This window comes from Saccharomyces cerevisiae, chromosome VII, assembly GCF_000146045.2.
Source record: "Saccharomyces cerevisiae S288C chromosome VII, complete sequence".
NCBI lineage: Eukaryota > Fungi > Ascomycota > Saccharomycetes > Saccharomycetales > Saccharomycetaceae > Saccharomyces > Saccharomyces cerevisiae.
In genome coordinates this window covers 899,826-924,577 of record NC_001139.9, presented here as the reverse complement: position 1 = coordinate 924,577, position 24,752 = coordinate 899,826, and the positions used below count along the sequence as shown (strand labels likewise).

The window sequence follows — 24,752 nt, the reverse complement described above, 5'->3', positions numbered from 1 at the left end:
TGCCGAAATGTAGAATATGAAAAAAACCTACCAGAACATAATACCAAAAAGAATGAAAATTCCTCTGTGAACAGGAACCTTCGAATTCAGGGGCGGTTTTATACAGTTAAATGACATGCCAAATTACATTTTCTGGCCATACGAATCCTTGTTCGAGAATTCCGCAGCTCAAGGACCTCAGGTAGCTTTGGCAATTTCATTTGAGAAGACGCATTTTGTTGTCTTAGGTGTTTGCGAACCTCAGTATTTAGAAGAAGTAAGCATACGGCCCCCTTATTCAGTGGTAGCTACTAAGAACAATGGAGCGGAGGGTTGGAACTACAAAGTTGCTGATCCCTGTAATGTCCATTTTAGAATACCCAAGCTGAAATTTATGCAATTCTATTCTTCTGATCCCATCTCGCTCATCATACCAGAAAAAGAAGTTGGTCTTCATAGTAGTGTGGGTGAAACTCTGAACTATTCTAAATTAGAGCAACATCCAAGATACAAGAGAGATAATAAGAAATTGAGTGAAACTTTGAACATCATTAATCTATTCCCCGCATATTGTAAAGCATTAAATGAGCTTTACCCGTTTATTCAAACATCACAGGAAAATTTGAGGGGTACTATGCTTAATAGTGTCGCAGCTTGGTGTTCATCTACTTGTATTTATAAAATGGTCGCAAAAATTGGTTTTTATTTGACTTTTGTGATCTGCTCTATTGCTAGTCTCGTATCCTCGTTATTAAATTATTCGCACTTTCAGTTGGTAAATTACTCGGCATTTGTCCAGCAAATCGATCTTCGTTGTCAACAAATTTGCTATTTCCCAGTACAGTATGAGCGTATTAATAAGAAGGATAACATACAGAATGTTGGCTCTATGGTGGAAAAAGATAATTCTAATAGTCAATTCTCACATTCATATATGCCTTCTAAATTCTATCCCGATTATATTTTATTGTATAATACAATTTGGCTTATTATTAATGACATTTCATTTGGTTTAATATTGGGGGCCATACTTATTGAGAATCGAGATTTCTTGGTGTCGGCATCCCATAGAGTATTGAAGTTTTTTTTATATGATTCATTAAAAACAATAACTGAAACGTTAGCAAATAACCCCCTTGGCATCAAATTAAATGCAGAACTTGCGAACTTTTTGAGCGAATTATTTCTTTGGGTGATAGAATTTTCTTATACCACATTCATAAAAAGACTCATTGATCCGAAAACCCTATCATCTTTGCTCACGTTAACGATATATATGATGTTTCTCGTTGGCTTTTCTTTTGCTGTTTCCCTAGCGATTGATTTTTTTGCAATTTTAAGTTTTCCAATATATGTTTTTTATCGTATCAGCAGTAAACTGTACCATTGTCAGTTGAATATTATGGCTAGTCTTTTTAACCTGTTCTGCGGTAAAAAGAGGAACGTTTTACGAAATAGGATTGACCATAACTATTTTCAACTAGATCAATTGCTATTGGGAACATTATTATTTATTATTCTAGTGTTCTTGACTCCCACAGTGATGGCATTCTATATGTCATACACAGTTTTGAGAATGCTAACAATAACTATCGAAATATTCTCGGAAGCTGTCATTGCACTCATTAACCATTTTCCATTGTTCGCATTATTACTTAGGTTAAAAGATCCTAAACGTCTACCCGGTGGCATTTCAATTGAGCTCAAAACCACGGTTTCTAACAAGCATACAACCTTAGAACTTCAAAACAATCCTATTAAATTCAAGAGTATGTTCAGACCATACAATCTATTGTTGTCGCAAATGAGGACAAATTATTTCTCGTTTGCTACTGTACGAAAGATTGTCCGAGGGGAGTCTATAATGGTCAATAGAAATAAGCTGTACTATGTTCTTTATTCTTCACTGCCTAGTAAGCCATTGAGTGTAAAGGATTTATACAAAAGGCTGACTATTCAGGCATAACGTTTTCTTTTATAAGTAAAGTAGCGTTTTCTTGCTTCAGCTATTTGTTGTTTTATTTTTGATTTTGTATGTACATGAAATGAGTTTCTACATAATGAATATTTTTTTTAGTAAGGGTGCTCCAATCATTTTTTTTTCTTCCCCTTCCCCTTTGCAGTTGCAGCTGCATCCTTCTTCATCTTCTTAGGAGCACCTTTACCACGACGTTTCTTTGCTTCTACCATAGATAATCGATATTGCTCCTCAAGGTCTACAAATTCAATATCAGGATATAATGTTTTCAAATGTCTGAACTTCAGGATATCCGGATTGCCGTAGTAGCTTGCCACAGAAGGGCCCTTTAATCGCTCATTTAGAATCTTAGAACCGGTTCTTATACCTGATGGGTTGAAATTTTGATCAAATATCTTCGCAGATAACTCTGCTACTTTTAGGAGTCTCGCCTTTGGTACGTTCATTGAAAGTCTTATGATAAACTAATCCACGCAATCACTACGTACCACTTCGTCGAGCGGGTCAAAACAAGTACCTATTCTCCATGGCTATGTGCTCTAAAATGGTTTAGAAGTTCGCTTATTATATTTCTAACTGTTTTAGATCACTATATACGCTACGTGTTGATAAGACTTCATTTGCACATTTTTACTACAATAGCTAACTACTCTCAATTGATTAAACTTCTCAGCAAATAAAGTACATGGCTAAATGTGTGACAAGATGACACAATGAATGTATTTCTTTTTTCTTGATTTTTATTTAGCCGCTAAATTGATAAAGAAATCTGTTATTCTAATAAAACATTATACTATAATTATTAATATACTATTTGTAAATATCACCTTACTTACCACTCGACGTTGTCAGCATTTTCTTCAGCCCATTCAGTAGCTTCAGCTTGCTCTTCGGTAACCTCTTCCTTGGCTTCTTCTTCACCAGCTTCTTCGGTGGTAGCTTCTTCAGCAACTTGTTGTTCAACTTCTTCAGGGTCTCTGTAGAAGTACAAATCTGGCATGATGGACCATGGTTGAGTTCTGTCAACTAAAGCACCTCTTAGTCTCAAAACTTCTCTAGCCAATAAGTACCAGATTAAACCAATGGAGTGCTTACCTCTGTTGTTACATGGGATAGCGACATCGACGAATTCTGATGGAGAGTCAAGATCAGTTAGAGCAATGACAGGGATGTTAACGTAAGAAGCTTCCTTGATGGCTTGAGCATCTGATCTTGGGTCGGTGACAATAACTAATCTTGGTTCCTTGAAAGAACGGGTGATATAATTGGTGAAAGAACCTGGAGTGAATCTACCGGCGATTGGGGTAGCACCGGTGTGGGCAGCGAACTTCAAAACAGCCCTTTGACCGAAAGTTCTGGAAGAGATGGCAACAACGTCTTCTGGGTTTGGAATGGCAGCGATGATTCTGGCAGCCAAAACCAATTTTTCCCAGGTCTTACCAACGTTGATAACGTGGACACCATCTGGTCTTGCGTTGAAAACATATGGTTCTTGGTGAACCTGAAACAAAATTAAAGAAGAAAAAGTTAGTATAAAAGATTCAAAAACGTACACTTGGTATATGCTGTGAATGATCAACTGATTCAAATTAATGTACTATGAAAAAATGGCATTTATAGTTGGCTAACAGCGTCGGAAGAATAGGTACCGGAATTAATTGATTTCATTGAAAGAGGTTTAATACCAAAGGTTTGTTTTTTTTTTTCATTAGCGATTTAAAATTTAATAACATAATACAATTAGAAAGTCTATTGGCAAAATATTCGCTGATAATTAGCTGGAGTTTCAAACTGTTTTAATGATTGTTCATATATTTCTCTTCTTATTCAGCCTGAAAAATGCTATCCCAGCATTCCGTTTGGTTGGCGGGAAACCTGGTTGTGGCTATTCTTTCACTCGAACTGTTTTCAATCACACATTACTCTATTATATAATCGGGAATGAGTATAACATACTTGAACGTTTCTAGCACCTAAGTGAGTGTTAGCAGCCAACAAAAGTTGGGCATCTTCTGGAGTCAAGTCAAAAGTAGCTGGTAAGGACATTTCGCTCTCTATTTAGTTTGCTATTTTCTAAGCTATACCTCACTCTACAAGGGCAGTTTACGAAGTAAACTAACAATGCTACATTTCGATATATTATAAGCATCCTTGCTACGGGATCTGGCAAGTGTCCTGCCCTGCTACTATCTGCCCGGCAGCAGGCCACTGTACTACTCACAATTGGGAACACGACGGGATTCTGGTATCCATGGTAGGGTGCGCAGGATTGTAACGATGGCCCTGCACATTTACAATCGTTGGCTGAGATGAGCCTGTTCCAGCCTACGAAGTAAATTCCTCCATCCCTCCAGGCAGGATCTGTCCCAATTCCTTCCTGCCTGGAGAATCTCTGGGCCTGCGTTTCTCACTTGAGGTGCGCTCATTGGACTTTGCGCTACTACCAATGCGAAGAATTCGAGCTTTTAACGTGGCGCGCTCAGCGGCATAATACTTTTTTTTTCAAAGTTTTTTTCTTTATGTCTGGGTTTTTTAATATGTTTGGGTTTTTATCATATTTCAATTTTAACCGGACTTTTTGCTTCTATTCTTGTGAAGCGCATCCAAAAGCGGAAATATCTATCATTCAAAAAGAAAGTTTATTTTTAAGTTTAAACTTTACAAGCCACAATAAGGTATATAGGTCGTTTTGTTTTCAGACATGCATCATTGACTATTTCCTATGAATTTTGATGAATATTACTAAGATAAAAAAACACTGTAAATTGCTCATCAACTGTTTTCCTCTACAAACAAATCTACACTTGGCTGGCATGGGTGAATCGTTTAGCGTGTTCTTTTTTTTTTCGCGGCTTCTTTAGATTGCGCCTGTTAGTAAGATGCCCGCTGTCAACAATCTGCTCAATGCGGTATTCACAATGATATCTGTGATATTTCAAGCCTCACTTGCTAAAGATGAGTTCCGTGGATCTTTGGTGAAAAGAACAATAAGAGGTTGTCATATTCTTGGGAAGGGGCTTATCATGCAGCAAAAGACTTATGCGTATATATAGTTTTCATAATAAAGGGATAAGATACCTTGCCTGTTTCATTCTATAATAATAAACCCTGTAAAAGTATGTAATAGACAGTCAGCACTTTTCACCACTTCGAACATGGCAAAAGACGGCTTCGAGTTATATAGATACACTCCGGAATTAGGTGCGAGTATACTTTTTACGGTACTTTTTGCAGTATCAGGGGTAGCATTTGTAATTTTACTATTCCATTATTCTGTGAAAAGTAAAAGGAGAGTTGGCTCTCTTATGAAGTCCCAACCCGTATTGCGGTATTACGGTACGGTAAACTTAGCAGGAGCGTACATTCCCTTTATATTTGGGTGTTTTGTTGAGTGTGTGGGCTTTGCGTTTAGATGTAAATCAAGCAAAGACACCACACTACTAAACCCCTATATTATTCAAACGGTTTTCTTGCTGGTGTCTCCAACATTATATGCTGCCAGTATTTACATGATTTTTGGTAGAATGGCTACTCTGCTGTTCGCAGAAAACTTAATGATCATGCCCGCTAGATTCAATACTACAATATTTGTGATTGGCGATGTAGGCAGTCTTCTATTACAAGCAATTGGTGGTGCTATGATGTCTAAAGTGACAAGTGCATCTTCTGGTTCTCATCTCGTTACAGCTGGTTTGTTCATTCAAATTGCTTTTTTTGGTCTCTTCATTATAAATGAGGTTTTGTTCATTTTCAAGATGAGCAAAAAACCAACCAATGTATCGGTAAGGTATGGTAGTTGGAAATACCTAAACATTGCTTTATTGGTGAACAGTTTCCTGATTTTAATTAGGTCGATCGTCAGAGCTGTTGAATTTATTCAGGGTTATGACGGAGAAATTGCCTCGCACGAGTGGTATCTTTATATTTTTGATGGTTTACCAATGTTTTTACTCGTATTAATTTTTATTGTGGCGTTCCCACTAATTAACATTTTTAGAATACATGAAGAGTCTATTCAAGCGCAACAATCAGCAAGATTTGACGGCACCGACTATCCTGACGTTGAGGTGACGTCTATCGAAGAAGATCTCGCTTCAAAGAGCGAATAAACTGCTTTCTATATTTACATGTGGGAAATGTGGTTTTATTCTGTATTTGAGCTAGTGAAGTGCTGCTAGTATAAATTTAAGTAATCTTTCATATATTGCCAGTGGGGTTCTAGCACTTTAGTGAGAGTATTTGGATAACTGATACAACAATGTAGTCCGTTACCAGGAGTAGAGATTACGCTTAGTGAGAAAATTGAAGATATTCCTTGCGGCTCGTTGAATGTAGCATCCACTATATAAAACGGTAAACTGGTGTTGCATGCATCTTTAAATGTTTGAAATCCTAAGTTTGTTACTTCAAATGTGGAAGAAGGTCCGTTATTCAAGCTAATTTTATCTTCTATGTATTGTTGAGAAGAAATAACCTCCAATAACTTTACTTCGTTTACTTTATCTATTATTTTATCCTCGGAACTGCTTCTTATGGCCCTTTGAATTTGAGAAGCGATATCCCATATTCCACGGTTTTGATGTAGTTTATGGTTGAATTCTATGACCGCAATAAAATTTCCCACGGCGAGCTTATCATCTGAAGGTAATTTCAAGACTCGTTCAAAAGGCTTTCTAATATTCATTGGTAATTCAATTTTCAAAAATGATCCGGTATACTCATGTGCAGCTATTTTTTCGAAACTGGTGCAGACCAGGGCACCTAAAAGGGAAGTCAACGAAGTATTATTGGCCTTGCATTCTTGTAAAATGTCGTTGAGATGGGTCGGCGATAATCGAAACTCCCATTGATGGTTCGTGTTTTTAACTTTGTATTTTTGAGTTCCATCGCTCGGTTTATCATCCAGCAGGTCTTTTGGAAATGAGTAGTTGGCAAATTGGATTAAATTTCTATTGTTTTTTACGACTGTTTGTGGAAACCAATAATGTAGTCTACTGACCAATTGTCGCACTATATGCCAATTCCAAGGTATGGGCCAATCTCCGTATAGTGGGGCTGACATTATTTTTTCAGTTGATGAATTTAATGATGGTGAATATATTGTTTCATCAATTTCAACCGGCTGTTGCATCTGTAGGCCTTCCATAAACGTTTCCCACACATGAATAGCGGACATCCCATCCATGAGAACATGATCTGTCAGCAATAGCATTTGATTTTGATTAGGGAGGATCAGAATTTTCCATAAAGGTTTATTCTCGTTGTATGAAAAGTTATACCTTTGAAAGATGTGGTTAATTTCGGTTTCCCCTAACTGGTCCCAATCGTGGCGGTATTCTACTAGATCGCAAAATTTCAGTGGCTCAAGAATGTTTTGTAGGAAGTTTTCCTTTTTCAATTCATCATAGAATACATTACAAGTCAAACGTTCATGTTGGATTACAGTATACTTAAGAGCCGCTATCAGTTGACTTTTTTTGGGCAATTCGTTGAGTTTGATTCCGACATAAAAACATGAATGCAAATTTAGTCTGCTTCTATGGAAAAAGTAACTTTCAATAGCAGAAAGTTTAAGATTCATTCTTGCGCTTTTTCCTTTTCGTAAAAATATCTGTAGATTGTTCGTTTTGACAGCATTTATAGTTGTCCTCTTTACCTCTGCTCCGCACAAGTTGAGTTAAAAGAAAGAATATAAAGCAAAAACCTAAAAAAAAAGATATGAAGCAGGAGCCAAAAAATGCTGTATTATCTATTTCAACTATTATACAAAAGTTTAAAAATATAGGTAAATCTTCAAGACTGCGCTATCTATTTGAATAAAAACGAATAAGTATTATCATATCAAATGAGTGCTTGTGTGGTTAGGATATATGTAAAGAGGAAGAGGAAAGGGGGAGGTGATACCGAGGCCAACGATCGTTACTCAACCTTGATATCGGACAATCCCAGGTCTTCATTTTGCTCTTTAGTTCTTTCATAATCTTCGATAGTCATGTTTGGATCCGGATCTGGGGCGTAGACATTTTGTATGTACGACCCGGCCAATGGATCTTCCATAATGACTGTGAACTTGACTTTCCCAGCGATGGCCTCCTTTAGCTTGGCAAAAAATTCTACCCAGCGGGCTTTCGTTGCTTCGTCCATGGAATCCGAAGTTTGAGTGAAAATACGGGATTCTAGTTCTTCGTAGACTTGTCTTAGTAAACCTTCCAAAGTGGTGAATCTACCACCCAATGTACCTTCTTGAATATCAAGATGTAATTCAGGAATTACCATACTACAGGTCTCAGATTTCAAAATATCACGGGACAAGTCAGCTGCATCGTCACAGTATAAAGTAATCCTTCTTCCTTTGTCAGGGATGGCACCACCGGTCTTCACCTCATTAGACTTATAACCACAATGATCGCAGACCGTCGACATGATAATGACTTCTTTAAAGTGTGGGATATTTACTGGCTTCATATGAGTTTCACACTCTTGGGTACACGATGGACAAGAAGCTCTGAATGTTTGCACCTCGTTGTTAAAGTTTTCGATGTCGGTGGCGTCTGACAAAAACTGTGGGTTTGCTGAGCCAACTTTGACAGATTCAGAAGGATTTCTTTCACGGTTGGCCAATTGTTTTAATTGTTCTTGGCGACGTTGCTCCAACTGGTCTCTAGTAATAATGCCAACTTGAACGTTTTGTTCGTCGGTTCTCACGTACTGGGTATGAGACCATTTGTGTTGAGGTTCACCGGGTTTGTATTCGATCCAGGAATTTCCCGCAGGATCATCCAAAATAAATGTAATCGGAATAGTGTTGGGTTCACAATTGATGTAGGATTTAACTTTCTGTATGAAGTCATCGATCTTCTTGTAAAGAGCTTCGTCTATAGATTTTCTCATTTCCTGGTCTTGCGACAGATCGTCGATCATCTCGGATAACAAACCTTCAACTGTCGTCAATTGACCTCTCTTAGCAGGAATCTCAATGTCTAGCTCGACAAACTTACAAGTGGCAGTTTCTGACTTAATAACTTGCCTGTTAAAATCTTCACGGCACTCCACTTTCAAAACGTAACGAGAGCCCTTCTCTTGAATTTGAGAAGCGGGTTGGATCTCACAGTTCTTAAACCCACAGTGAGGACAGTCGAATGACATAATAATTATTTCTCTGAAATAAGGGATGGAAGTCAGAAGAAGTCTGGTTGTACCGTTCTTTCCACAATTCATACAAAGAGACTCTATCTCTTGCACTGGATGGCCCATGGCGTCCTGTGCGCCGGTTAACTTGACGCCGTCATTAGCTTTGTTCTGTTCGGCTATGCTTTCATCTTCGACCTCTGCAGCAGCTTCTCCTACTGGTTTAAACAAATCTTCCTTTTGTTCGCTCATTATTTTCTATCCTATTTCTTAACGGTATAGGTATAATATGTATCTCTGTGTATATATGCGACTAGCTATTGCTAACGATGCGAACCTACCCGATAACGCTATGATTTCCTTTGCGTTGAACATCATAGCATTATAAATGTGCATCTCATCGCTGAAAAATTTTCGTCAACTATAAACTTTTAGGATATTCTAGCCCTGATGGGGCTAGAATATTCTAGAAAACTCCAGAGGGTTTCGGCACAATTTATTGTAGGGTTAGTAAGGGCTTTTTTATCAAGGTGAAAAATTCACTCGATGCCTTTTTTTTTTTTTCTCGAATAGATAGATATGCAAGAAATGTAATGCTATGCAGTGCAAAACAGATGTGTAAGTGTTCTAGGATGAATTGTAATGAGAGTTGGTTTTATTTTCATTTTGCGTTTTCGTTTTCCGTCTTTTAGCTTTTGTCCAACTAACTTGTAGTATAAGCTGTCTGTAAGAATAAAACGGAAATAGAGCCAGTATGCCCAGGGATCCATTGATTGGTATTGTGGGTAAGCCATCTTCAGGGAAATCCACCACATTAAATTCTTTGACGGACGCAGGTGCGGCGGTAGGAGCATTTCCCTTTACCACGATCGAGCCAAATCAGGCAACCGGCTACTTGCAAGTTGAGTGTGCTTGCTCCAGATTTGGCAAGGAAGATCTTTGTAAACCTAACTACGGGTGGTGTAGCAAGGGTAAGAGGCATATCCCCATCAAACTGTTGGATGTGGCAGGGCTTGTGCCTGGAGCGCATTCCGGCAGAGGGCTTGGAAATAAATTCTTGGATGATTTAAGACACGCAGATGCTCTTATTCATGTGGTGGACGTTAGTGGAACCACAGATGCAGAGGGGAAGAACACAAGAGGATATGATCCATTGAACGATATAGAATGGCTGCAAGACGAAATCAGGCTTTGGGTTGAGGGGAACCTGAAGAAAAGATGGGGGTCTATTGTGCGTAAACATACAGCAACGAAATCTAGCATAGTGGACACACTTCAAGCGCAATTCGGTGGGTACGGTTCACATGCGCCCATGATCCAAAAAGCCCTGGACAGGTTGAAGGGACTACCACCTTTGGAAAAATGGGATGACGAATGGATCACTCGAGTGGTCAAGTCCTTTATGATGGAGAAATTTCCAACTGTGTTGGCACTCAACAAGATTGACCACCCTGACGCCGATAAAAATGTTTCTAAAATCATGCTAAAGTATCCTGACACCAAAGCTGTACTGACCAGTGCAGTGACGGAAGTTTTTTTGAGGAAATTGAAAAAGCAAGGTTTTATATTATACGAGGAGGGCACGGAATTTGTTGACACATTTGAGGACGAGCCAGACAAACTAAAGCCACTGGACGACAAGATCCTTAACAGAATTGAAAATATCAGAGATTTGGTCCTGTATAGATTCGGATCTACGGGTGTTGTTCAGGTTCTGCAAGCAGCAACGGACATCCTTGGTCTAATACCGGTGTACACTGTGAAGAACATCCAGACTTTTACGGGTGGCAACGGAACCAACGTATTTAGAGATTGTTTTTTGGTCAAGCGAGGAACCCCTGTTGGCAAAGTTGCCAGGTATATCATGGGTGGCGAGGTCACCATTGCAAGCATTGAAACCGTTGGCGGCGTGAGAGTCAGTGAAGAAAGTCTTGTTGAGCCCGGTAAGAATGACATACTCGGCTTCAAGATCGCTCCAAGATCAGCATAACTTGAGTGCCAGTGAATATTAAGTAATCATCAAAGTATATGTGTAATTGTTTATACTCTTAGTAAAGGATGCTCCCTACAAGGTGGCTCTTTTCTTACTAAGCGCGTTCAGTTTCCAGCCAGCCGAAAGAGGGATATCAGTATATAAGAAAGCCATTCGGGGGATGAAAAGCTGACAAGAGAATAACGAGGACCAGTTTTTATTTGTTGTCTAGCAAGAATTATACACGCACACATACACGAGAGTCTACGATATCTTTAAATAACACATCAATAATGGTCACTCAATTAAAATCCGCTTCTGAATACGACAGTGCTTTAGCATCTGGCGACAAGTTAGTCGTTGTTGACTTTTTTGCCACATGGTGTGGGCCATGTAAAATGATTGCACCAATGATTGAAAAGTTTGCAGAACAATATTCTGACGCTGCTTTTTACAAGTTGGATGTTGATGAAGTCTCAGATGTTGCTCAAAAAGCTGAAGTTTCTTCCATGCCTACCCTAATCTTCTACAAGGGCGGTAAGGAGGTTACCAGAGTCGTCGGTGCCAACCCAGCTGCTATCAAGCAAGCTATTGCTTCCAACGTATAGTTGCCGGTATATTAACGCTACGTAAAGTACATCATGTTTACCAGTTTAAATAAACAATTTTAAAAAGAAACTCTATTACATCTATCTATCATTATTTTCTTCATTGTCTATTGTATATTTCATCATCGGTGTAACCAAGAATGTATAAAATGTCAGTCATGCTCTTGGTATTCAACTTACAAGGTGCAGCTTTCTGCACCTTTGGCTTGGCGTTCCATGCGATCCCAAACCCGGCGGTAGCCATGGCTGGCAGGTCGTTACCACCGTCACCCACCATACAACTTGCTTCAACTGGAACATTGTAGTCATTACATAGTTGCAGAAGGGTTTCACTCTTGCACTGTCCGTCTACGATAGGACCCAGTGTTTTACCGGTTAATTTTCCATCAGTGTCAACTTCCAACAAGTTTGCCTTACAAAAATCTAAACCTAACTGATCCTTGATAAAACCGGCAAACTGAATAAAACCACCGCTTAAAACAGCGAGCTTGCAATTTTTTTTGTGAAGGAACTTGCATAGTTCTGGCACACCCTTGGTGACCTCTAGCTTTTGTTTTATTTCATCATATAGTGTATCGACTTGGAGGCCTTGCAATAATTTAACGCGTTCTCTTAAAGACTCTTTGAAATCAAGTTCATTGTTCATGGCTCTTTCTGTGATCTCGTGCACTTGTTCTTCAACACCAGCATAAGCGGCAATCAATTCGATGACCTCTTGGTAGATTAATGTTGAATCCATGTCAAAGACAAAGAGCTTTTTGGCTTGACGATATTCATTGTCGACAGAAACAATAACATCAACATCATTATGACTGTCAATGACGTTCGTCAGCTTATTCTTGAGGTCTTTTTGAACAATCGATCCTGCGACTTCAATGAATATATCGGTAGCTCTGGCCGATAGTTTCTTGGTACCATTGATTGATACATCTTTCGCCGAGCTTTCAGTAATTTCTTTCGCAATCTGGTCGATGGTTTCTTTTGGGAGATTTTCTCCATGAGCTATGCAGGTGATAACAAACTTTGACATTTTTTACAGCTGTCGTGCTTAATGTCTATGCTATTGGACTTGCTTGGATATGTCTATTTGTTTTTTTTTTACATAGTTTCATAGTTTCTATTTTTTATTTATCATTTTTTTTTATTTTTCACTTGAAGATCTTTCGAGATTATTAGTATTGACTCTTTCTTTCTCGGTGTAAAATAATCCTGATTCGAGAAACGTTGTCAAGACACACTAGGATCAATAACCCCGATAATCAAGTATCAGAAAGAGTAATAAAAATGTCTGCAAAACAGCAACTACGTATATTAGTTCCGGTGAAAAGGGTAGTTGATTTCCAGATCAAGCCTAGAGTAAATAAGACCTTAACTGGGATTGAAACCAGTGGAATCAAATTCAGTATCAACCCTTTCGATGATATTGCTGTCGAAGAAGCCATCAGAATTAAAGAAAAGAACAAGAGTTTAGTAGAATCTACGCATGCAGTTTCTATTGGCTCCGCCAAAGCTCAGGATATTCTAAGAAATTGCCTTGCTAAGGGAATAGACACCTGTAGTTTAATTGACTCTGTGGGTAAAGAAAACATAGAGCCCTTAGCAATTGCTAAAATCTTAAAAGCTGTTGTTGAAAAGAAGGGTTCTAATCTGGTTTTGATGGGAAAGCAAGCCATTGATGATGACTGTAACAACACCGGTCAGATGTTGGCAGGTTTATTAAATTGGCCACAGGCAACAAATGCGGCAAAGGTGGAATTCCTTGATAATGGTAGAGTTCAGGTAACAAGAGAAATTGACGATGGAGAAGAAGTAATTGAAGCTTCCTTACCAATGGTTATTACTACAGATTTGAGATTGAACACTCCGCGTTACGTAGGACTGCCCAAACTAATGAAGGCGAAGAAAAAGCCTATTGAAAAATTGGATATAGCAAAAGATTTTCCTGAAATTAATATTGAACCTCAGTTAAAGATAGTGTCGATGGAAGAGCCAAAGACTAAGTCACCTGGTGTGAAATTGAATTCTGTGGATGAATTGATTGAAAAGTTAAAAGAAGTTAAGGCCATTTAAATGCAACAAAGGTCAAATGACATAAAATGAAAACTGATAATATTACTAAGGTTTATAAAAAAAAATTGCTGTATATGTGTACATAGATATCGAAATGCAATTTAACTAGGAATTATCCTTTCTTGATGGAGATAATAGTGTGTTTCCAACAATTCCCGGTGGTTTTTTACTCAGATATTGCTCCTTGTACCACTGATCGAATTTCTTATTAGAAGAATCATGTAACTGACAGACTTTGGTGATATTGTCACATTCTTCGTACCAAGGGCATAATAAGTCCCTTGTTGGTTGTAGCGCTGGTAACTTAAATTCAGGCATCTGAAACCTAGTCACTGTTTCTTGTGGAAAATCCTTACCATATTTGTTGTAGAGGGGAATACGCCGTAGGAGTTCTTCAACATTATTGTTCATTTTTTTATGCGATAAGCTCCCATTGCTATTTTCCTTTCCTTTTTAATCTTAATTAATAGCAGTAATTTTTCCAAAACCGCTTAAATCTCGGACAGCCTCTGAACGGTATTTGTATAAGAAGGACAATAAAAGCTCTATAAAAGTTTTATGATGGATATGTAACAGATAAACAATTTTTTTTGCATACGACAATTATTCAAGAGTTGCCTTGTCAAAATTCTGAACCAAAAATACATGAAATCATTATAAAATTATCTGTTAGTACATAAAATAGAAGGGAAAAGTGAGATAAATTAAAAAAAAAAAAAAAAAAAAAAAAGGCGTAAAAAAAAAGGTCATAACATCACTATTCAATACATCTCGTTTTCGTAGAATATACATTCCTGTTGGAGTCGATTCCTAACGTCAATGTAGCAATGGAACCTAAACTTTCACTCCGGACAAAGTCGTTCAAATAAAGTTTATAGGAGGGCATGTATCTATCCACAAAAGCATGCACTTGTTCGTCGGTCATCCCCTTTCCGACCTTTGATATTAGTTCATGCTCCTGTTGTAGTCTCCAGCCATAAACATTGTTAATGTTATCGGTGGTGAATACTATCCCTAAAGATTTGATTTCTGGGTTGCGCCACAACAAGTCGCTATAGAAGAAGAGCTTGGCATTGACATCAACCATGTCCCCAGTAAGAAGATCATTATTCTCAATTCCTTGCAAAATGGGGTTGAACCCGAGGAACCAACCTTCTAAGATAAAAATATCGACTGGTAGCTTGATTTTTTGACCAGTGGGGCAACGGTCCCCTTCTCCTTTAAATTGGGATTTATCGTACTTGGGTAGTACGACAGTATCTTGATCCGGATGTTCATTATTATTGAAGATGGTGTTCAATACCTCTTGCAACAATTTCATATCATGAGTACCTGGTAAACCACGTCCTTGTAACAGCTTATTGTTCTTGAATTGCTCATTGAGTTTCAATTGGTCCTCGTGAGTTAAATAAAAATCATCAATTGAGGCGTAACCGATAGATTTTTCACCCCCATATTTTTCCATCAAATGGTTATAGATTTGGATACTTGTAAAACTTTTGCCTGAGCCTTGTGGGCCCGAGAAGAAAATGAACAAGGGGCATTTATTTCCCGTCTCAAACCATTCAGGTATATATTTATCCAAGAATTCTATCGTGTAGTCCAATACCGTTTTTGACTTATCACACATTTCTAGCTTTACTACTTTTTATATTATTCACTTCAGAGATGCAATGGAACGCTTTTTCCTTTGTGTCTTATGTATATCTTCGTTATTTTATTTCGTTCCGCCCAAATATTGTGCTAGCCAGTGTTCGCTTGTCTTGGTATAGTATCATTTAGATTGCTAAAAGTTTCATACATTTATTGTTCTCATTAATGCGTCTCCCCGCTTCGTTTGGTAATTAGGTTTTCTCCTCCTTAACGGAATCGGAAATTTTCGACGTTAAGGAACTGGGGTTAAATTAAAGGAAAAAGGGTCGCGGAACGTTAAATCCCCTGTGTAAAAAAAACTATAAATCATTATTAGTCCCAATAGTGTTCGTATTATCGTTATTATTATTATACATCCATACTTTAAAAAAACTTTTGCATTTGTCTTTATTAAATTCTATATAATTAAGTTGTCTTAGAACAGGCCATCGATCTCACCGTCATCATCGACTTCCACGGCCATGTAACCAGCATAGGTAGCCAAACCAGGAATGGTTTGTATTTCGGCGGCAAGAGCGTATAAGTATCCAGCACCATTAGACAATCTGACGTCTCTGATGGGGAAAGTGAACCCGGTTGGAACACCTTTCAAAGTTGCATCGTGGGATAAAGAGTATTGTGTCTTGGCGATACAAATTGGCAAGTTACCGAAACCTTGTTCCTTGTACATGTCAATCTTGCGTTGTGCTTCAGGCAAGATATCGATTGCGGCACCACCGTACATCTTTTGAACGATAGTAGTTAATTTGTCTTCAACGGAGGAGTTAACGTCATATAGGAAATGGAAGTCCACTGGTTGGTTGGAAGCTTCGATGACGGCCTTGGCCAAGTCGATAGCACCTTTACCACCTTCGGCCCAATGGTTAGAGGTTACGGCTTCAAATGCACCAGCTTCCAAAGCGGCTTTTCTAATGGCGGCTATTTCACCTTCAGTGTCAGTTTCAAACTTGTTAATTGCGACAACGACGGGGACGCCAAATTGCTTAATGTTGGCAATTTGTTTACACATGTTAGCGGCACCTTTTTCGACAAACTCGATATTCTCTTCAGTGTATGCGGAAGGTAAAGGTTGGCCAGGTTTGACATCTGGAGCACCACCGTGTGACTTCAATGCCCTAACAGTAGCAACCAAGACCACAGCATTAGGTGTCAATCCAGAGGAACGGCACTTGATGTTGAAGAATCTTTCACCACCCATAGTGAAATCGAACCCTGCTTCAGTAACCACATAACCAGCTTCTGTTTTTGCCTCTGGCTCGGTACCAACCAATTTCAAAGCCACGCGATCAGCAATAACAGAAGAGGCACCGATAGAGATGTTGGCAAATGGGCCGGCATGGACCAAGACAGGAGTACCTTCTAAAGTTTGCATCAAGTTGGGCTTGATAGCGTCTCTTAATAAAGCGGTTAAGGCACCGGTACAACCCACATCTTCAACAGTGACTGGAGACCTGTTTACGTCAGCAGCAACAACGACTCTTCCAATACGTTCCTTCATGTCCCTCAAGTCCTTTGAAAGAGCAAGAATAGCCATCAATTCAGAAGCAACGGTGATATCGAATCCAGTAACTCTTGTGTGGTTCTTCTCGGTAGGGGCTTGACCAATGGTGATTTGTCTTAACATTCTGTCGTTGATATCGACCACCCTCTTGATAGTAATAGTGTCCGGGTCAATGTTCAATCTGGCGAATTTGTTGATCTCTTCGGGTGTTAGATCATCGGGGTTGGTCTTTTGAATACCCAGTCTGTTCAATCTTCTTTGCATGGAGGGAGTAAACTTTCTCTTTCCGTTCTTTCTAGGCACTAGTCTGTTGTAGAAGGTAGCGTCGTTCTTTTGAGTGGTCTCATGGAACATTCTAGTGTCAATAGCGGCAGCAAGTAGGTTGTTAGCCGCACCAATGGCGTGAATGTCACCAGTCAAATGTAAGTTGAATTCGTCCATTGGGATGACTTGGGAATAACCACCACCCGCAGCACCACCTTTGACACCTAAAGTGGGTCCTAGGGAGGGTTGTCTGACGTTCGCAATGGCTGGCTTGCCCAAGTGAGCCGTTAGTGCCTGGACAAGACCCATTGTTGTAGTGGATTTACCCTCTCCCAGTGGTGTTGGTGTGATACCAGACACCAAGATGTACTTACCATTTTGGCGCGTCTGCAGCCTTTCGATGACTTTAGGAGAAATTTTGGCCTTGTAATGTCCGTACAGCTCCAACTCATGAGAGTAAATACCCAATTCTTGAGCAAGCTGGTTGATAAGCTTTGGCTGTTGTGCTCTGGAGATGTCTATATCGGAAGGAACAGGTGTTAGCAACTTCAATGGCAAGGGAGGAATCTGCAAAGGCTTCGAGGATTCTTCCATTTGGCGTTTGGCAGCAATCAAGGTATTTTGCATTAACATAGCCACCGTCATGGGGCCCACACCACCGGGCACTGGAGTGATTAGATGGACGTATTTGATTGCTTCATTGAACTCAACGTCACCAACACATTTGAAACCGGACTTTTTGGAAGGATCAGCAACGTAGTTGGTGCCAACATCAATTACCACGGTTTTCTTATCACTGGAAGTGCCGTCTCTTGGTTTGAACCATTCACCCTTCACAAATTCTGGTTGGCCGATGGCAACGACTACGATGTCCGCGTCGTGTAAGTATGATGCGATATCACGGGTTTTAGAATGAGTGATGGTGACGGTGGAGTTTAGAGATTTTAACAATTCTGCAACAGGAGAGCCAACAATGTCAGATCTTCCGATCACAACGGACCGGGAACCTTCAATCGTGACGTTGGCCTTGTGAAGCAGCTCAATGATCCCCTTGGGCGTGCAGGGCAAAAAGAATGGGTGTCCGTTCTTCTTATTCAATTCGCCAATGTTGGTGGGCCCGAACCCGTCCACGTCCTTTTCTGCCAACACTCTCGAGGTGATTCTATCCTCGTCCAAATGAGCGGGTAATGGTAGTTGCACGATAATACCGTGTGTATGTGGGTCCTCATTCAGCTGGTCCACGTAACGCAGAACTTCAAATTCAGTAGCGGATTCATCTAAATGAATGAAATTAGCAACAATGCCGGCCTCTTCAGCTGCCTTACGCTTCATGCGTACATATGTGGCTGAGTCTGGTCTGTTGCCTACTTGAATGATGGCAAGGTTAGGTGCAAACCCAGGCACGTGACCTTGAATGCTTTTGATTTCATTAGCAATATTGCTTCTAAACTGCTGAGCGCATGCTTTGCCGTCCAACACTTGACCAGCCATGATTTCTTATTTGACTTGTAAAGTTGTGTTCGTCTCGTTACCTGGTCTCACAACTTCAATTGAATGGTATCGCTATCGTTGTATTGTAAACGAGTCTATATATAATAAAAAGTTACGGGTTATGGAGAGCGCGTATATAATGAATGAATGACTGACCATAGTACGAAAGCGATAAAGAGGAAAAAAGAACAAAATTGTCACTGGGAGGAGTCATGGCAAATATATGATCACGTGCGATTGTGTAAACCTGTCAACGCCACAGATCGGGTAGGTAACCCGCCGTAACGCTCTCGTCGTCACCGTATACGGATTGCCAGCGCGAGAACCCCCCACGCAACACCCATAGACGACAGCGAGAAAGTTCCGCCGTGTCAAGCGACCGAAGCAGCAGCATCGCTGCAGACGGTCCGCGCTGCTGCGATAACATACAATGGAAAATCACGTTCAGCGCTCCGCGGCCGTCCGCTTGCTTTTCCAACAATCTGTGCTTTAGCTCACGTAAGTACTCCGGATCCTGCTTAAGGCGCGAATAGGCGTAGTGCCATCCGTCCTTGATATGGCCCCCCATATAATCTGAGCCTCGCACATCCACTACCTGGAAAGGCTCCCTCAGCGTAGTAGTGTGTCCTTCTTGCATCCAACGATGCAATTCAGTCGGATCCAGGTATTTTACGTTTGTTATTGAGTACGAGTCCATATTTTTTTTGCAATTGACTTCTCTTTTGCTTCTATCTGGCTGCACAGCTATCTATACTGTGCTGAAAACTGTATGTGCGGAGGAAGTAGAAAGGCTAGCGACAGCCAGAAAGAAAAAAATGGAAAAAAGGAAAGGGAAGAACCCAATAAGCGAAATGTGCATTACCCGTATTTGTCGTTTGCATGTAGGAAGAAAAAAATGAGTCGAAGACCTACCGTTATATAGTCATTCTTTTTCTTACGTTTTTACGCTTCGTTTCTTAACGCTTTTTAATAAGTATGAAATATATATCTGGTATTGGTTTTAGTACAGTTACCATTGTTTGTTTCTCCTGTTTCTTTTATTTTTTCTGCCGTTCTTGTATTTTTTATACCCATTCCCCTTTCTTGCATACGCCAGTCACTTTTCTTTATTGTATTGTTTAACTTTCAAATTTCACTCTTGCTATTCTCTCTTGGTAGTACAAAGCACAGCAGACACAAAGAAAAATGGCAAACCCAACAACAGGGAAGTCCTCGATTAGGGCTAAGCTTTCTAACTCATCGCTATCAAACCTATTTAAAAAAAATAAAAATAAAAGACAGCGTGAGGAAACGGAAGAGCAGGACAATGAGGATAAGGATGAGAGTAAGAACCAGGATGAAAATAAGGACACACAGCTCACTCCCCGCAAGCGTCGCCGGTTGACGAAGGAGTTTGAAGAGAAGGAGGCTCGTTACACCAACGAGTTGCCCAAGGAACTGCGCAAGTATCGTCCTAAAGGTTTCAGATTCAATTTGCCTCCAACGGATAGACCCATCAGGATATATGCAGATGGTGTTTTTGATCTTTTCCATCTTGGCCACATGAAGCAACTGGAACAGTGTAAGAAGGCTTTCCCCAATGTAACACTGATAGTTGGTGTGCCTAGCGACAAAATCACTCACAAACTAAAAGGTTTGACTGTGCTGACCGATAAGCAGCGTTGTGAAACTTTAACGCACTGCAGATGGGTTGACGAAGTCGTGCCCAACGCTCCCTGGTGTGTCACCCCAGAATTTCTACTAGAACACAAGATTGACTACGTGGCACATGACGATATTCCTTACGTTAGCGCCGACAGCGACGATATCTACAAGCCAATAAAGGAGATGGGAAAATTCTTGACTACCCAAAGAACCAATGGTGTCTCTACAAGTGATATTATCACAAAGATCATCAGAGATTATGACAAATATTTGATGAGAAACTTTGCAAGGGGTGCTACCAGACAGGAGCTGAACGTTTCTTGGTTGAAGAAAAACGAACTGGAGTTCAAAAAACACATCAATGAATTCAGGTCATATTTCAAGAAAAACCAGACAAATTTGAATAACGCCTCCAGAGACTTGTACTTCGAAGTCCGTGAAATCTTGCTAAAGAAAACGTTGGGCAAAAAACTCTACTCCAAGTTAATAGGCAATGAATTAAAGAAACAAAATCAACGACAAAGAAAACAGAATTTTTTGGATGATCCGTTTACTAGGAAGCTAATCAGGGAGGCCTCTCCGGCTACAGAGTTTGCCAACGAATTTACGGGCGAAAACTCTACCGCTAAATCACCGGATGACAATGGAAATCTTTTCAGTCAGGAAGATGATGAAGACACAAATTCTAACAACACGAATACAAATTCAGATTCAGATTCAAACACTAACTCAACGCCTCCCAGTGAAGATGACGACGACAACGACAGGTTAACTTTGGAAAACCTAACACAGAAGAAGAAACAATCAGCGAACTGAGCCCCTCCTCCAATCTCTGTGCGTCTCTTTCTCTCTCCCTTCAACCAACCCTTTTTGTCGCCTCCACGTATAAACAAGCGTATGTACATATTTAAAGATATAATAAGATAAAAAGCTGTTTTTCCTGTAATGCAACCGTTTCCCACGTATTCATCCCTTTTAATAGCCGCACCTTTAAACGATACCACCCCTTATAAAAGCCTAGATGTAGCAGTGCGAAGCGAACTCGATACTTGCTCATCATTGATTTCGGCATCTTTGTGTAGAAAACTACAAATGTCTGACGGAACACTGTTTACTGATTTGAAGGAGAGAAAGTTGATTAGGACCATTGTGCCAAGAGGTTTAGTGCGTTCCTTGAAGCTGGACGTTAAGCTTGCTGATCCAAGTGACGCTCAGCAACTTTACGAAAGGGAGTTTCCCTTGCGTAAGTACCCAACTTTTGTTGGACCGCATGACGAGTGGACGCTTACAGAGGCAATGGCTATTGACTACTACTTGATCCATCTGTCGAGCGACAAGGAAGCTGTGCGCCAGTTGTTGGGTCCCGAAGGTGACTTCAAAACTCGTGCAGATATTTTAAGATGGGAATCGCTTTCCAACAGTGATTTCTTGAATGAGGTTTGTGAGGTGTTTTTCCCTCTAATTGGCGTAAAGCCATATAATGCCACTGAATTCAAAGCCGCAAGAGAGAATGTCGACACCATTGTTTCGCTTTACGAGAAAAGGTTAAAGAAACAGCAATACCTTGTCTGTGATGACCACGAAACTCTTGCTGATTTAATCTCAGCGGCTGCTTTTTCGCTAGGGTTTATAAGTTTTTTCGATGAAACATGGAGGTCTAAGCATCCAGAGGTTACGCGCTGGTTTAATCGAGTAATTAAGTCCCGCTTTTTTGAAGGTGAATTTGAGAGTTTCAAAATGTGTGAGACTGAGATGCAACCCATTAAATAAGAGTATAGTGTATAAAGATCAGTATAATTTATAGCCTGGGTCGGTCCTTTAAGCGATTTCTTCTTATTAACCTTGTCAGCCGTTTCCACGTGACGGGAAAAGTGTCCGATATTGAAATAGATGAAAAATTTTTTTGTTTTAATATTAGGCGATGGGCAGAGGTAGCTTACAATTGCACGTAGAGACTAGTATATCTATTTGTATATCCCAGTTCCTGCAAAAACTTTATATAGTTAACGTTCCATAATCATGGTGGAATGTATCACTCCCGAAGCCATTTTTATAGGTGCTAACAAGCAAACTCAGGTTAGCGATATACACAAAGTTAAAAAAATCGTCGCATTTGGCGCAGGTAAAACTATTGCATTATGGGACCCCATTGAACCAAATAATAAAGGTGTTTATGCAACTTTGAAAGGCCACGAAGCTGAAGTGACTTGTGTCAGATTTGTCCCAGATTCAGATTTTATGGTATCTGCATCTGAGGATCATCATGTTAAGATCTGGAAATTTACTGATTACTCACATTTACAATGTATTCAAACCATTCAACATTACTCGAAGACGATTGTGGCATTAAGCGCTTTACCAAGTCTTATTTCAGTCGGTTGTGCTGATGGTACTATCAGCATATGGAGACAAAATATTCAAAATGATGAGTTTGGTCTTGCTCATGAATTCACCATAAAAAAGGGATTCTTCTATCCACTGTGTTTATCACTGTCAAAAGTTGAAGAAAAAAAGTATTTACTTGCCATTGGGGGTACTAATGTGAACGTTTTTATCGCATCTTTCATTTTAAGTGATTCTGGCATTGAGAAGTGTCGAGTGGTTGCAGAATTGGAAGGTCATGAAGACTGGGTCAAGTCATTGGCTTTCCGTCACCAGGAAACTCCGGGTGATTATTTGTTATGCTCTGGCTCTCAGGACCGTTATATTAGATTGTGGAGAATTAGGATTAACGATTTAATCGATGACTCTGAAGAAGATTCAAAGAAATTAACATTATTGAGCAATAAACAATATAAATTTCAAATTGATGATGAATTGAGAGTAGGCATAAATTTTGAAGCCTTAATTATGGGCCATGATGATTGGATTTCATCCCTTCAGTGGCACGAAAGTCGCTTACAACTACTAGCTGCTACTGCTGATACTTCATTGATGGTATGGGAACCTGATGAGACTTCAGGCATTTGGGTGTGCAGTCTACGGTTAGGAGAAATGTCCTCAAAAGGTGCCTCAACTGCAACGGGTTCCTCTGGAGGTTTTTGGTCCTGTCTATGGTTTACTCATGAGAGAATGGATTTCTTTTTGACCAATGGTAAGACTGGGTCCTGGAGGATGTGGGCTACAAAGGATAATATTATTTGCGATCAAAGGTTGGGCATATCCGGTGCCACGAAGGATGTGACGGACATTGCTTGGTCTCCTAGCGGCGAGTACCTATTGGCTACTTCTCTGGATCAGACCACTAGACTCTTTGCTCCATGGATTTATGATGCCAGCGGGAGAAAAAGGGAAATAGCTACCTGGCATGAATTTTCTAGGCCACAAATACATGGTTATGATATGATTTGTGTTGAGACAGTGACGGATACCAGATTTGTAAGTGGTGGTGATGAAAAAATCTTGAGATCATTTGACCTACCTAAAGGGGTGGCAGGAATGTTACAAAAGTTTGTTGGTATTCAATTTGAGGAAAAAAGTGAAATGCCAGACTCTGCTACCGTTCCTGTGTTAGGTTTGTCTAATAAAGCTGGTGAGGATGACGCAAATGAAGATGATGAAGAGGAGGAAGGTGGTAATAAAGAAACACCAGATATCACTGATCCATTGTCCTTGCTAGAATGTCCACCTATGGAAGACCAATTGCAAAGACACTTGTTATGGCCTGAAGTGGAAAAGCTTTACGGACATGGTTTTGAAATAACGTGTCTTGATATTTCTCCGGATCAGAAATTAATTGCTTCTGCTTGTAGATCAAATAATGTTCAGAATGCAGTTATTAGAATATTCAGCACAGAAAATTGGTTAGAAATAAAGCCTGCATTACCGTTCCACAGTCTAACGATAACAAGATTAAAATTCTCTAAAGATGGAAAATTTTTATTGAGTGTTTGTAGAGACAGAAAATGGGCGCTTTGGGAAAGAAATATGGAAGATAATACTTTTGAATTGAGATTCAAAAATGAAAAACCACACACAAGGATTATATGGGATGCAGACTGGGCACCATTAGAGTTTGGTAATGTTTTTGTCACCGCGTCCAGGGATAAAACTGTCAAAGTATGGAGGCACCAAAAGGAGCCAGCTGATGACTACGTTCTGGAAGCATCAATTAAACACACTAAAGCTGTCACTGCTATTTCCATACATGACAGCATGATAAGAGAGAAAATTTTGATATCGGTGGGTCTTGAAAACGGTGAGATTTATTTATACAGTTATACTTTGGGAAAGTTTGAGTTAATAACGCAGCTAAACGAGGATATAACACCAGCAGACAAAATTACAAGATTGAGGTGGTCACATTTAAAGAGAAACGGTAAATTATTTTTAGGTGTAGGAAGTAGTGATTTGTCCACCCGTATATACTCATTAGCATATGAATAGGCAATATCTATATCATTTCTCATGTGAAAAGAAGAGGATAATAAGTTAATGCCTTTATTTGGCATTATTATTTACAAT

The 24,752-nt window shown here is 39.7% G+C and overlaps 18 protein-coding genes across 18 annotated transcripts; 9 read left to right on the top strand and 9 right to left on the bottom strand.

The window, feature by feature from the left end:
* Positions 1 to 115: 115 nt before the first annotated feature.
* GPI1 (phosphatidylinositol N-acetylglucosaminyltransferase) lies at positions 116 to 1,945 on the top strand (the record flags this gene model as incomplete). Its single annotated transcript, NM_001181345.1, has 1 exon — positions 116 to 1,945. The coding sequence occupies one exon, from the start codon at positions 116 to 118 to the stop codon at positions 1,943 to 1,945; it is 1,830 nt and encodes a 609-aa protein (NP_011732.1).
* A 125-nt stretch (positions 1,946 to 2,070) lies between these two features.
* Positions 2,071 to 2,403, bottom strand: RSM27 (mitochondrial 37S ribosomal protein RSM27; the record flags this gene model as incomplete). The annotated part of the gene is made up of 1 exon (NM_001181344.3): positions 2,071 to 2,403. One exon carries the CDS (start codon positions 2,401 to 2,403, stop codon positions 2,071 to 2,073), a length of 333 nt encoding a protein of 110 aa, NP_011731.3.
* Positions 2,404 to 2,789: 386 nt separating this feature from the next.
* RPS0A (40S ribosomal protein uS2 RPS0A) lies at positions 2,790 to 4,003 on the bottom strand (the record flags this gene model as incomplete). Its single annotated transcript, NM_001181343.1, has 2 exons — positions 2,790 to 3,458; positions 3,914 to 4,003. The coding sequence occupies 2 exons, from the start codon at positions 4,001 to 4,003 to the stop codon at positions 2,790 to 2,792; spliced, it is 759 nt and encodes a 252-aa protein (NP_011730.1).
* Positions 4,004 to 5,112: 1,109 nt separating this feature from the next.
* Positions 5,113 to 6,066, top strand: RTA1 (Rta1p; the record flags this gene model as incomplete). The annotated part of the gene is made up of 1 exon (NM_001181342.1): positions 5,113 to 6,066. The coding sequence occupies one exon, from the start codon at positions 5,113 to 5,115 to the stop codon at positions 6,064 to 6,066; it is 954 nt and encodes a 317-aa protein (NP_011729.1).
* Positions 6,067 to 6,131: 65 nt separating this feature from the next.
* On the bottom strand, positions 6,132 to 7,538 carry SLI1 (N-acetyltransferase; the record flags this gene model as incomplete). Its single annotated transcript, NM_001181341.3, has 1 exon — positions 6,132 to 7,538. The coding sequence occupies one exon, from the start codon at positions 7,536 to 7,538 to the stop codon at positions 6,132 to 6,134; it is 1,407 nt and encodes a 468-aa protein (NP_011728.3).
* Positions 7,539 to 7,876: 338 nt separating this feature from the next.
* ZPR1 (zinc finger-containing protein ZPR1) lies at positions 7,877 to 9,337 on the bottom strand (the record flags this gene model as incomplete). The annotated part of the gene is made up of 1 exon (NM_001181340.3): positions 7,877 to 9,337. The coding sequence occupies one exon, from the start codon at positions 9,335 to 9,337 to the stop codon at positions 7,877 to 7,879; it is 1,461 nt and encodes a 486-aa protein (NP_011727.3).
* Positions 9,338 to 9,839: 502 nt separating this feature from the next.
* YGR210C (uncharacterized protein) lies at positions 9,840 to 11,075 on the top strand (the record flags this gene model as incomplete). Its single annotated transcript, NM_001181339.1, has 1 exon — positions 9,840 to 11,075. One exon carries the CDS (start codon positions 9,840 to 9,842, stop codon positions 11,073 to 11,075), a length of 1,236 nt encoding a protein of 411 aa, NP_011726.1.
* Positions 11,076 to 11,350: 275 nt separating this feature from the next.
* On the top strand, positions 11,351 to 11,665 carry TRX2 (thioredoxin TRX2; the record flags this gene model as incomplete). The annotated part of the gene is made up of 1 exon (NM_001181338.3): positions 11,351 to 11,665. One exon carries the CDS (start codon positions 11,351 to 11,353, stop codon positions 11,663 to 11,665), a length of 315 nt encoding a protein of 104 aa, NP_011725.3.
* A 100-nt stretch (positions 11,666 to 11,765) lies between these two features.
* SER2 (phosphoserine phosphatase) lies at positions 11,766 to 12,695 on the bottom strand (the record flags this gene model as incomplete). The annotated part of the gene is made up of 1 exon (NM_001181337.1): positions 11,766 to 12,695. One exon carries the CDS (start codon positions 12,693 to 12,695, stop codon positions 11,766 to 11,768), a length of 930 nt encoding a protein of 309 aa, NP_011724.1.
* Positions 12,696 to 12,949: 254 nt separating this feature from the next.
* Positions 12,950 to 13,735, top strand: CIR1 (Cir1p; the record flags this gene model as incomplete). The annotated part of the gene is made up of 1 exon (NM_001181336.1): positions 12,950 to 13,735. The coding sequence occupies one exon, from the start codon at positions 12,950 to 12,952 to the stop codon at positions 13,733 to 13,735; it is 786 nt and encodes a 261-aa protein (NP_011723.1).
* A 105-nt stretch (positions 13,736 to 13,840) lies between these two features.
* Positions 13,841 to 14,146, bottom strand: MVB12 (ubiquitin-binding ESCRT-I subunit protein MVB12; the record flags this gene model as incomplete). Its single annotated transcript, NM_001181335.3, has 1 exon — positions 13,841 to 14,146. One exon carries the CDS (start codon positions 14,144 to 14,146, stop codon positions 13,841 to 13,843), a length of 306 nt encoding a protein of 101 aa, NP_011722.3.
* A 346-nt stretch (positions 14,147 to 14,492) lies between these two features.
* TDA10 (putative ATP-dependent kinase) lies at positions 14,493 to 15,365 on the bottom strand (the record flags this gene model as incomplete). Its single annotated transcript, NM_001181334.3, has 1 exon — positions 14,493 to 15,365. The coding sequence occupies one exon, from the start codon at positions 15,363 to 15,365 to the stop codon at positions 14,493 to 14,495; it is 873 nt and encodes a 290-aa protein (NP_011721.3).
* A 38-nt stretch (positions 15,366 to 15,403) lies between these two features.
* YGR204C-A (uncharacterized protein) lies at positions 15,404 to 15,517 on the top strand (the record flags this gene model as incomplete). The annotated part of the gene is made up of 1 exon (NM_001184596.1): positions 15,404 to 15,517. One exon carries the CDS (start codon positions 15,404 to 15,406, stop codon positions 15,515 to 15,517), a length of 114 nt encoding a protein of 37 aa, NP_878082.1.
* Positions 15,518 to 15,803: 286 nt separating this feature from the next.
* Positions 15,804 to 18,644, bottom strand: ADE3 (trifunctional formate-tetrahydrofolate ligase/methenyltetrahydrofolate cyclohydrolase/methylenetetrahydrofolate dehydrogenase ADE3; the record flags this gene model as incomplete). The annotated part of the gene is made up of 1 exon (NM_001181333.3): positions 15,804 to 18,644. One exon carries the CDS (start codon positions 18,642 to 18,644, stop codon positions 15,804 to 15,806), a length of 2,841 nt encoding a protein of 946 aa, NP_011720.3.
* A 250-nt stretch (positions 18,645 to 18,894) lies between these two features.
* On the bottom strand, positions 18,895 to 19,341 carry YCH1 (phosphatase YCH1; the record flags this gene model as incomplete). Its single annotated transcript, NM_001181332.1, has 1 exon — positions 18,895 to 19,341. One exon carries the CDS (start codon positions 19,339 to 19,341, stop codon positions 18,895 to 18,897), a length of 447 nt encoding a protein of 148 aa, NP_011719.1.
* A 488-nt stretch (positions 19,342 to 19,829) lies between these two features.
* PCT1 (choline-phosphate cytidylyltransferase) lies at positions 19,830 to 21,104 on the top strand (the record flags this gene model as incomplete). The annotated part of the gene is made up of 1 exon (NM_001181331.1): positions 19,830 to 21,104. One exon carries the CDS (start codon positions 19,830 to 19,832, stop codon positions 21,102 to 21,104), a length of 1,275 nt encoding a protein of 424 aa, NP_011718.1.
* A 276-nt stretch (positions 21,105 to 21,380) lies between these two features.
* Positions 21,381 to 22,058, top strand: YGR201C (uncharacterized protein; the record flags this gene model as incomplete). The annotated part of the gene is made up of 1 exon (NM_001181330.3): positions 21,381 to 22,058. One exon carries the CDS (start codon positions 21,381 to 21,383, stop codon positions 22,056 to 22,058), a length of 678 nt encoding a protein of 225 aa, NP_011717.4.
* Positions 22,059 to 22,307: 249 nt separating this feature from the next.
* ELP2 (Elongator subunit ELP2) lies at positions 22,308 to 24,674 on the top strand (the record flags this gene model as incomplete). The annotated part of the gene is made up of 1 exon (NM_001181329.3): positions 22,308 to 24,674. One exon carries the CDS (start codon positions 22,308 to 22,310, stop codon positions 24,672 to 24,674), a length of 2,367 nt encoding a protein of 788 aa, NP_011716.3.
* Positions 24,675 to 24,752: the final 78 nt, after the last annotated feature.